The 17143-nt window shown below is 37.2% G+C and overlaps 1 protein-coding gene across 3 annotated transcripts in view; it reads right to left on the reverse strand.

The window, feature by feature from the left end:
* Window positions 1-1469: 1469 nt before the first annotated feature.
* The window catches only part of dpep2 (dipeptidase 2), a 70918-nt gene continuing 55244 nt past the window's right edge, over window positions 1470-17143 (reverse strand). For all 3 annotated transcript variants that reach the window (XM_039762934.1, XM_039762933.1, XM_039762935.1), the window contains 5 exons: window positions 12734-12910; window positions 12519-12606; window positions 9035-9110; window positions 2247-2382; window positions 1470-1709 (listed from right to left, as the gene is read on the reverse strand). In XM_039762934.1, coding sequence (XP_039618868.1) covers window positions 1518-1709; window positions 2247-2382; window positions 9035-9110; window positions 12519-12606; window positions 12734-12910 — 669 coding nt within the window. In that variant the 3' untranslated portion in view covers window positions 1470-1517. The remainder of the gene's footprint in view (window positions 1710-2246; window positions 2383-9034; window positions 9111-12518; window positions 12607-12733; window positions 12911-17143) is intronic.

The raw sequence follows: 17143 nt of genomic DNA on the forward strand, positions 1-17143 counted from the left end.
ATAACAAAGATTTTTCTGCTGGCTTCAATAAACATCTTTGGAAGATAACATGTCATGTAGCGGTAAATAAATGTGTGTTACTGTATGTAAGCCAAGCACACATATATGCAAAGCAACAAGACTCGCAGCATATTAATCACCACATTAGTCACCTGTGTCTACACTTAAATTGTACAGTATATTAAGACATTGTTTGAATGTACTGTACAATGTTTAATGAAACTCCCAAAAATTCAATTTGTCAGCCTTTACACTTTTTATAATCTGGGTACAAGAACATCTTTCATTAACGAGTTAAAGTTATGTTGCTGTCTAATCCCAGTTTAGCAATGTATTTTGGTGCTAATGTACTTGCCGTACTTTGTAAGGAGACCACAGTATTGTCGCCTTTCAATATATCACACCGCTTCTAAAATTGTGTGCATCAGTTAGCAAACAAAAAATACTGTAGCTAGTTTAAGACTAGCTATCCAATACCTTTCAAGCAAATGTTCAAACAAACCCCTGCCTTTTCTGATTTTTTCCACTGGTTGTCTTTCTTTTTATATTTTAAAAATTAACAAGTCAACTTAACCAAGATACGGCGCAGGAAATTGTAAATGCCCACATCAGTAACTAAATGCTGATATGGAGTGCCATGTTCTGAACCTAAAAGAGGATCAGTTTACCTCAATTTTAACTAAAAGATATGGTGGTTTTAAAAGAATAAATAAATAAGGCAATCAGATGTAAGCAAAAAAGTTGCTGGTTAAAGACTGTTACCCTCAGTAAATCACTTTAAAAAATGAATTGTATTACTATAATTTTATACTTGTATTTGGGATGTTATTCATGATAGAAAAATGTTATATACAAGTTGTTTACAACAATATGGTTATCTTGTGACAGTGGTATGTACAGTACAGAAAGACAAAACTGAGAAGAATTTAAAGCAAAACTAGGCGTTTATTTTTATTGCACATGTGAAATTAAAACACATGTAAAAAAAAAAAAAAGAAATGACAATAAATTGAAGATATGTAGTAGGTGATTGGTGATGTTTTCATCACCAAAAGATTTTTTTAACAACAATATACAGTAGTCCTGTCATGTTACAGCATTGTGTCCACTCAAAAATAACCATTGCCACCAAAATCAAATCATTTCATGGCTGTTTTTCTTTTCTTTTTTTAATTTTACCTGGGTGTTCCTCTTTATATTTCCTTATACATTCTACTTTTATCCTCTGATTCAATGGTATTAGAAATCATCGATACTGAACACATGTGCATATAACTAATAATATTGACAAATGCTTTCAACTGAACATGATTTGGTGAACATAAAAGGGGCTACCTGATGAAAGACTAACAGAATGGAAAATGGCTTTTTTAAACATCAGTGATGTGTTTTAATGGTACATTTTTAAAAACATATATTTACTTAACATTATATACATAAAAAGAAAAAATACCGCTCAGGGATTAAAGTTTTTTCATTTTTTCTATATTAACATAATTTATATATATATATATATATTATTTTGAAAGCAAGATTATAAAAATTGTGGTGAGTAGTAGATAAAAACTGAAGAAAACTGTTGCTGTGTTTGCGGCTTGAGAACTCTTTGCTTTATCATGCGGGTTCTTCAAAACTGATCTGCAAGGATTTATAACCTCTGCCTGAGCAATTTCTTTCTCATCAGGCAGGCGATGGCTTCTGCTGCTCACCTGAAAATATAAAAGCAGAAGGAATTTAGAAAAATGATAGATGAGCAACATAAGTGACGAGAAGAAAAACTTGCGGCCTCAGCTAGCCAACTTAGAAGGCACAAAGCCTCTCGAGGGTGTTACAGTGCCGGTAGCCGTGAGGCACTTGGCAGCTCCTGCTACTGCACCACCATGTCAGTCCTGTGTAAGCCAATATTTACGTCATTCAGCACATGCTCCCAGCCAAGTTTTGTTTATTGTCATTAACTACACAGTACAATGAAATTCATATTGGCATGTCTTCTCAGAAGGATGACAATAATACAATACTACAAACAAAAGACACACAGAATATTTGCATGCATCATATTTGTAAATATATATATTGTGTTGTACTGGATTCAAATATTTTGGATTGTCTGTTTATGAAAGCAAAGTAAATGCATCCTTAGCACCAATTTGCATAAATTCATTCAAATACTGTCTTTTCTGAAAGAACATATTCAAACAAAATAGTGCTTTACATTTAGGCTCTATAAAGAACTTTAGAATTTTTACCATCTCTACATCTCTGAAAACTCTTAGAAAGTTGCGCCTCAAGACTCCAGCAAGCTCCGTTTCATTCCAGCCCCTTTGCAAAAGCTCTTCTATTAAGGCAGGATATTTTGAAACATCTTCTAGTCCTTCAGGAAACCTTAAAGCAGACAATAAATAAGAAATCATCTACTGGCGGTTGGGGGAAGGCATACAATGGGAAGAAGATGGACTCGTTATTCAGACACATGTTCAGTTTAGGTTGAGGAACCTTTGTTTTTTGAAATTGTAGTGTTTTTCTCTAATCTTTTCATTAACAAATTAAAATAATCCGTATGACTGACAGGTTTCAACTCGTCTTTTTTCTTTACCTCTTGACACGATTATTGCACACTTCAAAGTAACACCACAGATTTCACAGGTAATTTACAAAGTTGGTGGCAGTCTTGATTTATTTATTTAAATATATTTTGTGTTCATAGGAATTACTTACAAACGCCTTGAAAATACTTTAATTTTTTTTTTTTTGTATGGCATCTCCTGACTCAGCGGTATGAGAATTACAAATCCCCTGCAAGTTTAAATGTCATTAGCTTTACGTTTTGCACCTAGTGATGACATGTCACTGTTTCTGTAGAGCTTATGAATATTTTTAAACGTAAAATATTTAATATCGCCAAACATGCTGCTTTGTGTTTGAAAAAAATGAGGAATATAATTGTATATTGGTTCATTAATATCTTAAAGATAATGTCTTTGTGTATTGTCGTGTTTGTGATCTGTGTGTAATAAGAGTACTGCACATGCAAAAGGAAACAGAAAACATTTTTTATGTCAGTGTATTGATTAACATCTTAGAGATAAGTAATGTCGCCGAGTATTGACTTGTATGTGAATGGCGTGTAATATGTGACTCTAGCCCTTAAAGAATACTGCATGTTTTGAATTGTTTGGGGAGTAAATGCTAATTCCAGACCCATCCATTCTACATTGGATTAAGCAGGTTTGACAGTGTAAGTGTGTTTCAAGCCAGGAAAATGTGTTATTTCTAGAGTAGCAGAGTGTTAAACATGCAGAAACTGAAATCATTAGAATTTCTAACTTTAATCTGAAATGGATGTTTTGCCATACTGTCCACTCCATCTCCAAATCATGATATGTCTAGCTTAATTGCCACTTGAAACATTTTAGAAGCGCTTTTAGACTTGTAAAGTATTGAACATGAGGTGTTACAATAAAAAAAAAATGATGGGAACCTCTGAGGTGAAGCTTCAGCATTGGAGATAATGCAAATATGAGCAGTGGCCACTTCCTTTTGCCCTTTCAATAGTCCGGTTCATTGTTTTTACTTTTTTGGATGACTTCACATTGATGTCCAGGAATAGGGTAACGTTGTGCAAAATATTTGACACCTTACAGGCATCAGTCAGAACCAGCCGAATGTCATATCTTAAAGAATGAATGAGGAGGACATGAGTTATTGCCAAGTCCACTCATGCTGGAAAGATCTTGTTCAGTTTCTAGGCAGGTGCCACTCACTGCTGAGAAACTGTTTTGGCAAGAAAAGGAATTGGATCCGTTTTCTGAATACCTTGATGACTTCTTGGACATGCCAAAGGATTGAGAATGGCTTCAGCAAGTGGAGTTTTCCAAATTAGACCACATCTAGGTAAGAGCAATTATTTGTGATTTAAATTATATTAAATTGTAGCAAAATGTCAGTATTAATGAATGGGTTGCAACACCATGGGGACATCAAAGCACCCACAGTCAGATGGAAACATATGCAAGGCATCACTTGTCTAAACCCCCACATACCCCAAAGAGTGTCATGTTGTACCTCAGTTACTCAAAATTCATCTTAAGAATCCAAAGATTTTTATTCATTTTAGTAACTAACTGTAAATGGGGCTTGTTTTAGTCATGTGCTCAGCAACATACTTCTGACTTATCCAGACTTTACTAAGGTTAGCTTTGAAAACAATAGCAATACAGTGAAGCACAGGTATTTTAAATATAAAACAAAAGAAACAGTTGTTTGGGCTATCCTAGCAGTGTTTTATTTAATTCTGTTTTTAACATGTAGGTAAGAAACATTTTTCAAAAATGGGCAATGTAGCCATCAAATGCACCTGAATGTTATGATTCAGGTGTGTAAGATTTCTTGTATGTGTATAATACAACTTTCATATGCAGCTTTCTAAATGTTAAGTATGTAAGATTCCTTTGTCTCATTTGCAGCATAGCTGTACTCTGCCTCTCGTAAATACAATCAGAATGCGGTGATTTAAATAAGTGTCATTTATTGCATTCATTAATTATATTATTGTCCCAATTAGTTATCATTCAGCACCATTTCGTCACCACTTTTTCCGATGTGCACATGCTTTCCCACAGGTGGAGCGTTTAGGGATAAATGGACACAGAAGAATATATCACTAAGGAAAGACAAAATCTAGTGGCTGCATTGTTTATAGGTGGATTAATTTATGTTAATGATACATTGAAAATGGACAAGAAACAACAGGTAAGCAGCCAACTGCTCAAAAATAAATAAAATGAGCTACAGAGCTGAGGGGTATTCCATGAAGCACGCTTATGAAATCGAGACTAAGCTCAGAAAACCTTGCTTGAAATAAGCCTCATTTTTCACTTAGGGAGTCAGTTCCATGAATGCAATGTTACTTGGGCAATCCACTTATGTGCACACTCATGGGATTTAAGCAGCCCTGGCAATAGATTGTCAATGACATCAACCATAGTTCAAAAAGCACAGAGGAGAGTGCAATATTGAACGATACGGTATGTGTGACTTCAATCATGTAACTGACTGATGGGGTGCATAATGCATTATAGGACAGCCTGGAAAAGTTTAGAGTTTTGTCATAGCATATAATAACAGAGACAATGGCAGTCTTTTCAGCAGTTGATCAAGAAATAATAGTTGATGAATAATAACACAAAAAAGATAAGCATCTGATATAGAGAAAGCGAGAGGAGCTGCATGACAATCCAATATTAATGCAAAGTTTCCTTTGATTTGGCCAGTTTGACTGTAAACGTAATTCTTTGTTAACATCTTACTTCACTTAAAACACATATGTATACAGTAGCAGTATAAAGTGCATTTGGCAGCAATTCAAATTTAATTTCAAGAACATAACTTACTTCAGAATTACTAGAACAGTACATTTAGTACATGCAAATGTATATTGCACATTTAGTGACCAAAATGAAAGCTCCAGGTTCAGTCACTGGTGTATCCTCCAATATTACTCCTGGTGAAGGAGTGCGTCCTCAACAGATTGTTTGATTGCACAGTATGCCTGGTCAGTGTTATTTAAAAGGAATGACCTGTGCAATGATGCTGTGGATGATTTTGGTTTTACATATTCAGTCTCCAATTAGCTTGGCACTACCATTACTCGCACATGAGTGCAGTCTGTTGCACCGGTGACATTTAAGAAGCTTAAACATCATTATCTAGTGTCACTGATACAACTTTGGATGAATAACTTTTACAGAGATTCACTTACCACACTTGTAAACAAAAACATTTTTATGAAAATCATGGTCATGAGTACAGTTTTTATAATGAGTGTTACTGTTTCACACATTTTGTATTTCTACTTTCTTCCTACTGAAAAAAATGGACTACTACAAAAATAATAAAGAGGTTATGTCCATTTAATTATTGAGGTGGGCAATTATATCTGTTTAATATGTGTTACTGTTATTATTTTTATAATGTACATACAAATACTGTCATGACGTATCAAAAATGAAAAGGGTATTTCTTTCTAGTCATTATTTTGGCTGGTGGTTTATAAGGTCTTTGTAGTATGCCAGGACAGAAGCACACCAGGATTGAATCTAAAAAGGTCTTGAAGTGTTTCATTTTCTTTAGCATTACATTACTATAAACATCTTTGCACTACTCTAATGTTAGAGGTTTACTGACTTAAAATTGTTATAATTATAACTAATGATTTTAACATTATGGAACACACCTTTTTAATCTTTTTATTTATTTTTTGATATACATTTTCCTTTTGTCTCTGGCTGACAAAAAGAGAAATTGGTCATGAATGTCTTAAAAGTTAAATGTGCTATATTATTAATTCTTGTATTTTTTTCGATAAACAGTATAGCTTTAAAAGTTTTTTTTGGACATGTGCAGAAGAGAGATGCTGAGTATATTGGGAGAAGGATAGAACTGCCAGGCAAGAGGAAAAGAGGAAGGCCTAAGAGAAGGTTTATGGATGTGGTGAGAGAGGACATGCAGATGATGGCTGTAACAGAACAAGATGCAGAGGACAGATACATATGGAAGAAGATGATCAGCTGTGGCAACCCTTAACGGAAGCAGCTGAAAGAAGAAGAAGAAGAAGTATAGCTTTAAAAGTTTTACCACTTTGCAACAAATATCATATTAATGTAAATTAAAGTGTAACTTAGAAAGCAGCAGTGTTAAATATGCTACAAAATCATGCCATGGTCAGAAAAGGTTGTAACGAATGGCACCATTTAAATGTCATCAATTTTCATTGGACAGTTTAGGTTATAATGATTCACCATTTTACAATGAACATGTAATATTATTTCTTTATTCCTTGTTACTGTTTTCTATGCATTATCCTTCCAGATGTGCAAAGGCTGTCAGCTCTTTTCCCACAGAGCCTGCCCATATGACTAAAGCCAAAATCAAACCTGTCTGTTTTTTTATAGGAGCGAGTCACTGGGCATGACACATTACATGATTGAATTCATGAAAGCGTGCTACCGACTGCCTCCAACTCGATAAGATGATGTAAATGAAGGGAACAACTGGAAATCACTGGAAAAGTTGCATTATATGAAACAGTGTTAACACTTTGCACTATCACTGTAGATCAAGGGTCCTCCAACCCTTTAGAAGTTGCACTATTTTTTGAAAGGAAACATTGTATAACATATGCAGAGCCTTTAACATTTGTGGATATATAAATGCTACATGTAATTGCAATTTAAGTTAAATTATTTAATTTTGATTAAAAAAAAATGTTGATCAGTTTTAATAATCCTAAGTCAAATTTTAATAATGAGGCCAGTACAATGCAAGTCCTTTTGGATATTGGACTTCCTGAAGGATGGTTTGGAGTACCCAGCCATCTATGAGGCCTACATCTGCAGGAGATACCAGATGATCCACAACCTCAAGTTCTGGGTTGCAGAACTGGGAGATGAGTTGGCTGACCTGCATTGTTGTAGAGAATTGGTGGACCTGGCCCAGGTGTCCTTCACAGAAATAGTATGTGCTTCTAAGGTGGCATGAGATGATTTCCAGACCAGACAGAGAGAAATAGGTGGGTCACGGTTACAAGGTACAAGGTACAGGGTGCACATTGTCTGGGGGTATCAACCACAGAATTGTAAATGTTAAGCCATTTTCAGGTCCTTGCAGAGCTAGACAGTGTCTCTGAAGTTTCTAAGGTGGTAGGCAGGCACGAGGAGCCCCAATTTGCCACATCAAAACCAGTTCCCACAAAAAAAGAGGTTGTGATAGCTGGGAACTCAATCATTAGGGGGATTGAAGGCCAGAATTGCTGCAGATGAAAGTCTTGCACATTGTGCTGCCTAGGTGGGAGACCTCCTGAAAGAGTTCAATAAGGCCGTTGACCAGAGCAGGGGTGGATCCAGTGGTCTTTGTTCATGTTGGAACAAATGACATACAAAATGGTAGTCTCTTAGTTCTGTGATCCAAATTTAAAGAGTTAGGTGCCAGGCTGAGGAGCAGAATTGACAAGTTAGTCTTCTCTGAAGTTCTGCCTGTGTCACATGCCAGTCCAGGTAAGAGGTTATGCTGAAACTTTTTAATGCACTGGCGAGGCCTCATCTGGAGTATGGTGTACAGTTTTGGTCTTCAAGCTACAAAAAGGTCATAGTAGCACTAGAAAAAGTCCAAAGAACAATAACTTGGCTGATTGCAAGGCTACAGGAGATGAATTAGTTTTCAGTTTAAGCAAAAGAAGATTAAGAGGCTTCATGATTGAAGTGAGGGCAGCACGGTGGCGCAGCGGTAGCGCTGCTGCCTTGCAGTCAGGAGACCTGGGTTTACTCCCTGGGTCCTTCAGCGTGGAGTTTGCATGTTCTCCCCGTGGCTGTGTGGGTTTCCTCTGGGTGCATTGGCAATCCTACATTTTCCCTAGTGTGTGTGAGAGCCCTGCGGTGGGCTGGCACCCTGCCTGGGGTTTGTTTCCTGGGCTGGGATTGGCTCCTGCAGACCCCCATGACCCTGTAGTTGGATTGGATGATGGATGGATGATTGAAATACTGCATGAGCACTCTGTACGCAAATGAATCACACGTCTTTTGGCATTAGTAGCTACTCTGGGAACTTATTTATAGCTCCTTTGGCTGACAAATTTGAACTCAAGTTCCGCTGATTCTATACCAGACAAGGATTAAATGTGGAAGTAGCCAAAATAAGTTCATACTCCACCTACCCAAAAACATGCAACCTCAATCTAAGCTGTCAGCAGATGAACATGCTGCCTGTGCATTATGGAAATTAGTGCTCTACTGTGTACAATAATATCTCATCACATCTCTGCATAATTTCCATTGCCAATCAGCAGCAGCAGCAGGTATTCTTATCACAGCTTTATGTTCGTTTAGCTTAAGTGTAGTTATAGTTAAGTATTTTGTTGTTATTTTCTATAAACAAAATTCCATGACATCCTAAACTATTGAGGTAATTGAAAATACTGAATGAGTTTCAAGTTTCGGTTGGTACAAACACATAAATGAATAATGAACAAAAATTGTACTACCTATCAGCACCATCATAATCACCCCCTATTCCAATTGATTCTGCACCAGCAATCTTCTTTATGTGATCAAAATGATCTGTAGAATAAAAGAATATCAATAACAATATCATTCTCATTTCCTCTGATATTCCCATTAAACTTGAATAATCCTGATTTACTATTAGCACACATTATTTCAAAAAATTGAGTCTCCTTCATTTTCCAGCCCCCCTGTTGTGTTACATAATTAATGGGGTGCCAAAAACTATCCTGGCAGAGAAACAGAATCCAACCTAAAACAGCCCATCAGAGGTCACACCACATCCTGGTGTAAATGTGTAATAAGCCATTTTAAAGATGGCAATCAACCTAATATGCAGCTTTCAGGTGGCCGAGTGAGATATTGAGACATTCAGCGTCTCATGTCCACAACATATGTCAACGTGGTAGTTATTTTAGGCTGTCTTCTTCTCAAATAAATCTGCAGCAGTCAACATAAAACTGATTTTGGGGCAATATACAGTTGGTTAGCTTTATTCATTTGTTAGTCTATTCATATACATGCTTCCAAGTGAAATTGTTTTAAAAATACATTCAGCCAAGACTGCATTACTTGGCATCATTCACCATCACTGCTGCAGATATTAGTGAATTGAAAAGTGTGAAGTATGTCTTATTGTACATTTGTTTGGGGGTGCAGCATATAGTCGATTCCTGATGTGTCATATTGATAATATTACAGTGCCTATAAAAGGTATTTCATGTTATACAACATGGAATCACGGCGCATTTAATAGGATGACTTTTGACACTGATCAACAGAAAAAGTCAAGGGGAAAACTGATCTTTGTAAAGTAATCTAAATTAAATACAAATATAAATCACAAAATATCTGACTACAGAAGTATTCACACCCTTCAAGTCAGAATTTAGTTGATGCTCCTTTGGCAGTCATGACAGCCAGAGGTCTCTATCCGCTCTGTACATCTCCACACTTACTCTTCTTGGTAGACTTGATGAAGCTCTGTCAGACTGAAAGGCAGTCAAGAGTAAACATACTTTTTAAAGACCAGCCATTAATTCCCATTTGGATTGAGATCTCGACTCTGGCTCAGCTACTCTGACATTAACATTGTTTTTTTAAGCCATTCCTACAAAGCTTTGGCTTTATGCTTGGGTTTTCCTAAAAAATGTCCTTATATTTTGCTGCATTTATTTTATTATATACCCTCAAGAGACTTTCAGGTCTTGCTGCAGAGAAGCTTCCCCAGAGTGTGATGCTGCCACCACCACGGTCCACGGAAGGAACGGTGTGTTTCTGATTATGTGGCATTTAGTCTGCTGGACATAAAAGCTCAATTTTATTCTCGTTAAACCAAGGAAACTTTTTCCAGCTGACTTCAGAGTCATCCATGTGCCTCTTGGCAAACTCAAGCCAAAATGTCAGATGCTTGCTCTTTTTATTTATTTAAAGGAGCTCCCTAAAGCTGCGACTGAAACACTCAGGCAACAGTTGTTTGCACAGCCCCTCCAATATCAGTCACTGTAGCTCAGAGTTCTCAGAGGTCTCTTGGTGGGCTCCCTCATAGTCTTATTCTTGCACAGTCACTCAGTTGTTGTGGATTTCTGCAGACTGTTTTACAATTGTGCCATACTCTTTCTGTTTCTTAATGGCTGATTTAACTGGACTCCAAGTGATATTCAGTAACTTGGATATTTTCATCTGTCCGTTGCCTCACTTGTGCTTTTCAATCACCTTATTGTGGAGTTGCTTCAGTGTTCTTGTGTCTTTGTTGTTTAGGTCTGGCCACAAAACTGACCCACTATAAGCTGTGACTTCCAGATACAGGGGCATTTCTACTACAATCAATGGAAACCCCTCGCCTTCAGACATTGAACTAATTATGTGACTCCTAAAACCAACTGGTTACACCAACTGTGTCATATTAAAGGGAATGGATATTCGTGCAATTCATTACTTTGCTTTTTACATTTGTAATTCATTTTAACCCCTTAGTTTGTAGAGATCTGTTTTCACAGAACAGACATTAAAGTCTTTTTCTGTTATCAGTGTGAAAAAAGCCAGCTTGAATCAATTTTGATTTAAAGATGTATAACAATAAAATGTGAGAACCTCTAAAGGGGTGGAATACTTTTTATAGGCACTGTATAATTTAAAATAGGCAACAGTACATTATGCATTTCCATTCTAGCTCCTCCTGTATTACATCCAGTCTTTCTGTATCAAGCAGTCTGTCAATTGTACATCTGCAAGCAGTTTCTTTATTAATAGTCTACGATTTGTTTGGTCAAAGCTCTGCCACCACACATCCCAAAAGACTCCGATATATACCTGTACAACAAATGAGATCTTCGAAAGTCAGACTGTTCACAGGTACAAAGTTTTGTTACACTTCTCTTCCAAACTAAGTTTAATGTCAGTCAATCCTGGTAAATTGCTCAAAGTATCTGCCAGTGGAGCAAAAAATGTCTCAAACCAGTCCTTATGTTTATGCAAGTTTTTTTTTTTCTTTTTTTAACTATTTAATACTCCTTAATAAACATGAAATTACTACATTTTGTATAGTGTTGCTTTATATATTTTGTTTATAATTGATTCCTTTAGCTTTTAGTTTTCATAGCACCTACATTCCAGGGCATTGTAGAAGGAAGCCCAATGCTACATTGGAAGCAACAGAAACAAAGGAGGGAAATCTTCTCTGGATATGAAAGCAGTTCATCACACAGCCATACGTGCTTCCAAGGCCATTTAAAGTGAGCAGAGATGAGCCCAGAATACTAACTGTAGGAGGGTTGAAGGGTTCAAAACCTACAGTAGGTCGCATGGATGAGGTTTAACCAGAGCTGGAGTTAAGAGTGGGTGACAAGAAAAGCTAATCAGAAAATAAAAAGGCTGAATTACACTAAGGGCTTAAGTAATTTGTACATAGTGGTTTATAGTTTGGTACCCGGCTCTGCTTCCAGTGAATAAAACAACAAATGCTACAGCACCTAACTAAAATCCACTGATAGAAATTAGAGTGTACCAATTATAAATTCCACTTTCACTTAATGAAACTGTCCAGCTTATGGACTGCTTCTTGGTGCATTATTTATTGCTACTTTATCAAAGCGCTAGGAAATCAAATTTGATGTCATTTTTTTCTGTGTGAGTGCTTTTTTATGGATGATAAGATTTTCCTCCACCAGTTAAAAAATGTGCAGTTTGAGTTAAACGATCACTCTGTACTGGTCCATCATGAATATGTTTAGGTATGTGTCCCCTTTAGGATTGGTTCCTGTCTTGCATCAGATGCTGCTAGGATAGTCTTAGGCGTATGATGACTCTGTGAATTAAGTGGACAAGACAATGGACTGATGGATGTCCATCAGAGATTAATACAGTTAATGGTTGAAAAGTTAGTGTTGAATGGGCATACACATTGCTATATTAAAAAATAAATGCATAAATTATATTTCTCCCAAATACGAACAATTTTCTAACCTGCCACACTCGACACATTTCCTCTTTCAGAGCTGCAGCTGATAAAGCCACTGTGAAGATTCACCATTACCAGCCCCTTGTTCTGTTTCTGAAAAAAAAGAGGCAAAACAACCTAAACTTTTTTGCCACTAGAAACTTTAAAAAATGGTGAGAAAAATGCAATTCACTGCTCCATGTGTTTCTGTGCAAACGTTTTAGAACTAAATTCATGTTACCAGCAATTGCAGGATGTCATCTGGTACATTTCGTGGATGGTTACATACACCTGAGGCAGAAGAGTGGCTGAAGATTACTGGAGCCTTTGTAATCGAGAGAACATCTTTTGCTGTGAAAGTGGAAGTATGTGATAGGTCCACAATCATTCCAAGGCGATTCATCTCCTTGATAACATGCTGAAAAACAAGTACAAAGATCTTAGTTTTGCATAGATCAGTGTTCTTTTTTAGACTCATAAAGCTGAACATCTCCTGCTGAAGGCATAAACGGATAAGGCGACTTGGACCGTGCAGTTACTGTATTCTAATACATATAATGGTTGTGCTGGGTTTTACAAAAGGCCTCCTCTTCTTTAAAAAGAACATATACATATATATATATACACATATATATATATATATACACACACACACATACACATATATATATATATACATATATATATATATATATATATACATATATATATATATATATATATATACACATACATACATACATATATACATATATATATATATATTATATTACATATACATACATACATATACATACATACATACATACATACATACACACATATATATATATATATGTGAGGCTGAATGCTCCCCAAGGAGATGCGGTCACTTCTTTGAAACCCCTCTTAAACGATGATACAATGGGACACAAATAACAGTTTTTTGGTGTTTTTTTTTACCTCCTCTTTGCTCGATCAGCTGCTGGCTTGCTGCCGCTTTTATGCCGTGTGATCTGCATGTCATGCGGTGCTTCAAATGTTTAAAAGCCTGTACAGCAGCTGTCCTTTTGTCTCACTGCATTGTCTTTCTTCTCCCCGAGACAACACTATTCGATATCTTTTCGCTGTCCCGTTATTTCACCAAGTAATATTTTCCGTTTGACTGCGCTAATGCAATCTTTACTATCATTTATTTGAGACTTTCGAATTTTCCAACTTCCATTATCTCTAACCTGCTCTGCATGTGTATCGTGCCAATGTTTTTTAAATTCTTTATGACGTTCTACTTTGTCTTTTTCCAGCCACAGGCACGGTTAAATCCCTTGGCACAAAGAGAGCACAGGAAGTGTGTCTGCCAAAAGCATTCCAACAACTGAGAGGATAGATGTCTGTGATCTTGTTTTAAATTGGTTGTTCTTGCAGGATGTCAAAGTGTCTGAGAAGGTCACGTCTCGACCCAAGAGATAATAGATAGATATCTCTATCTATATACTAATAAAAGGCAAAGCCCTCACTGACTGACTCACTCACTCACTCATCACTAATTCTCCAACTTCCCGTGTAGGTAGAAGGCTGAAATTTGGCAGGCTCGTTCCTTACAGCTTACTTACAAAAGTTGGGCGGGTTTCATTTCGAAATTCTACACCTAATGGTCAAAACTGGAAGGTATTTTTCTCCATTAACTGTAATGGAGTTGAGCTGGAAAGACGTGGGGGGGGGGGGAGTTTCGTGTGACATCATCACGCCTCCCACGTAATCACGTGAACTGACTGTCAACGCAGTGCGTAGAAAACGAGGAAGACCTCCAAAAAGTGCTTAAGAAAACATGCATTATATAATTGAGAAGGCAGTGAAAAACAATAAGAAGCGAGCGAGTGACATATACTACCATATTCATGAGTGCTGCTACCTCGGAAAGAAAACAAGGTGTAAACCTAAACTTTAAATTAAGTTCATACAGGCTACCGCTGGCGTTTCACATGCTCACAGGTAATGCGGGATACAAGTTTAATGAGAGGACGTAGGATATAAGCGAGTTTTGATCACTTTGTAACTAAGTTAAAATTGTAGGTGAAGGGGTGTGCTTATGCAAATTCCGAGACTGTGTTTGTGGGGATTGACAGTTAAGGCGGTGGGGAGTCACGTCATCATCTCCCTCCCATTCATCTTATTTCGCTCTGAGCTGAGCTCCGCGGCTAACGCCGTCTTCCGAAGCAACTTTGTCAGACTGCCACCAAATACTCACAGAAAAATCCACAAGTTAATACACACGCTGTCTCTAGAGTTTCTCCACACTGAATCCTCCAGGCACTACTTACAAAAGGTCACATTGACAATCGTGTTACGTTATTTTTAAAATCTTTCCTTTTCTTAGCACAAGCACAGCTGAGAAGCTTCGATGCATGTGCTCCATAACGCTTAAAAATAATGCATTTAATCACACTTTGCATTACAAGCAAAGGGGAGCTTTTGTCAATGCATGATTTCCTGGTACACGATTACATTGATCAGCATCCCGATTCATTTTACCCTCGCACCACCTTAGTTTGAGAAGAGGTATGAAAAAATATGAGGTTAACACAGAAAAACAGATCACCAATTCAAGCTTTATGAATAATCGATTCGCCATCAATAATTGTTTTGGTAAAGCCATCCTCCTTCCATTTTATAATTTTTCCGCCACTAGCCATGATTAAATGAACGGTAAAAAGTAAGAGCAAAGCGAGGGTGACTTATTTAGGCAGGCATATATATGACAGCAACACTCATGACAATGTCAATCATGTTACGTTATTATTAAAATGTTTCCTTTTCTTTTTCATTACTTCTTTAACACACTACTTCTCCGCTGCGAGGCGGGTATTTTGCTATATATATATATATATATGAATGACCTCCAAAGAGCGCTGAGACTTTTGATATCATGAACGTGTCTGCAAAAACTGGGGTCTCCTGCCCAGCAAAGTCGAGCAGCCAGCGCGCGTGCATAGCTGTGCCGGCCTTTGAGGCGCTGACTGCGCTTCTGCCTTAAGTCAAAGTGAGCACTTTTAATTTTTTCATCCTCCCCCTGCGCTATAGCCCAGACAAGTGCAAACACGGGACCCCTTTTCTACACCACGGCAAAATAATATTAAGGCGATTCACACTTTCTTTTGCACGTATACGATTATGAGGTCCTCAGCTCGGATTATGAAGACACGCACAGGAGTGGAGGACTGACAGTGCCATCACAGCCGATTAATGGCGGGGCGTCTCACCAGTCTACACAAGACCCACGCGACTGTCCCCAGAAGGCGATCATAACGTCAGCGAACACATCTCTATACTATATAAAAGAAAAAGGCAACTTTCCTTTCTTTACACCTTTTTCCTTTTATCCCAAACCAAAGCCTTTCTCTCTTAACACTGCAGAGGACACAAAACTAATTTTCTTTAAATGCCGGTAAGGCACATTACCAGAGGCACAAATTTGAACGTTCACATAGAAAATGTAATTTCAATGTACCTGTACTTCTTAAAATGTTAATGTTTTACTGTTTAGTAACTTCTAGACTATAATTTATTATTTTTCCCTTGCACTCAGTGACCAAACCTATACACACACATACAAACATACACACAAGTGTATGTATGTATGTATGTATGTATGTATGTATGTATATATATATATATTTATATATATATATATATATATATATATATATATATATATATATATATATATATATATATATATATATATATACAAACCGGATTCAAAAAGTTGGGACACTAAACAAATTGTGAATAAAAACTGAATGCAATGATGTGGAGATGGCAAATGTCAATATTTTATTTGTAATAGAACGTAGATGACAGATCAAGCGTTTAATCTGAGTAAATGTATCATTTTAAAGGAAAAATATGTTGATTCAAAATTTCACGGTGTCAACAAATCCCAAAAAAATTGGGACAAGTAGCAATAAGAGGCTGGAAAAAGTAAATTTGAGCATAACGAAGAGCTGGAAGACCAATAAACACTAATTAGGTCAATTGGCAACATGATTGGGTATAAAAAGAGCTTCTCAGAGTGGCAGTGTCTCTCAGAAGCCAAGATGGGTAGAGGATCACCAATTCCCAAAATGTTGTACAGAAAGATAGTGGAGCAATATCAGAAAGGTGTTACCCAGCGAAAAATTGCAAAGACTTTGCATCTATCATCATCAACTGTGCATAACATCATCCGAAGATTCAGAGAATCTGGACCAATCTCTGTGGCGTAAGGGTCAAGGCCGTAAAACCATACTGGATGCCCGTGATCTCCGGCCCCTTAAACGACACTGCACCACAAACAGGAATGCTACTGTAAAGGAAATCACAGAATGGGCTCAGGAATACTTCCAGAAACCATTGTCAGTGAACACAATCCACCGTGCCATCCGCCGTTGCCAGCTGAAACTCTACAGTGCAAAGAAGAAGCCATTTCTAAGCAAGATCCACAAGCTCAGGCGTTGTCACTGGGCCAGTGATCATTTAAAATGGAGTGTGGCAAAATGGAAGACTGTTCTGTGGTCAGGCGAGTCACGATTCGAAGTTCTTTTTGGAAATCTGGGACGCCATGTCATCCGGACCAAAGAGGACAAGGACAACCCAAGTTGTTATCAACGCTCAGTTCAGAAGCCTGCATCTC

Source organism: Polypterus senegalus, chromosome 9 (assembly GCF_016835505.1).
Source record: "Polypterus senegalus isolate Bchr_013 chromosome 9, ASM1683550v1, whole genome shotgun sequence".
In the NCBI taxonomy this organism is placed as follows: domain Eukaryota; kingdom Metazoa; phylum Chordata; class Cladistia; order Polypteriformes; family Polypteridae; genus Polypterus; species Polypterus senegalus.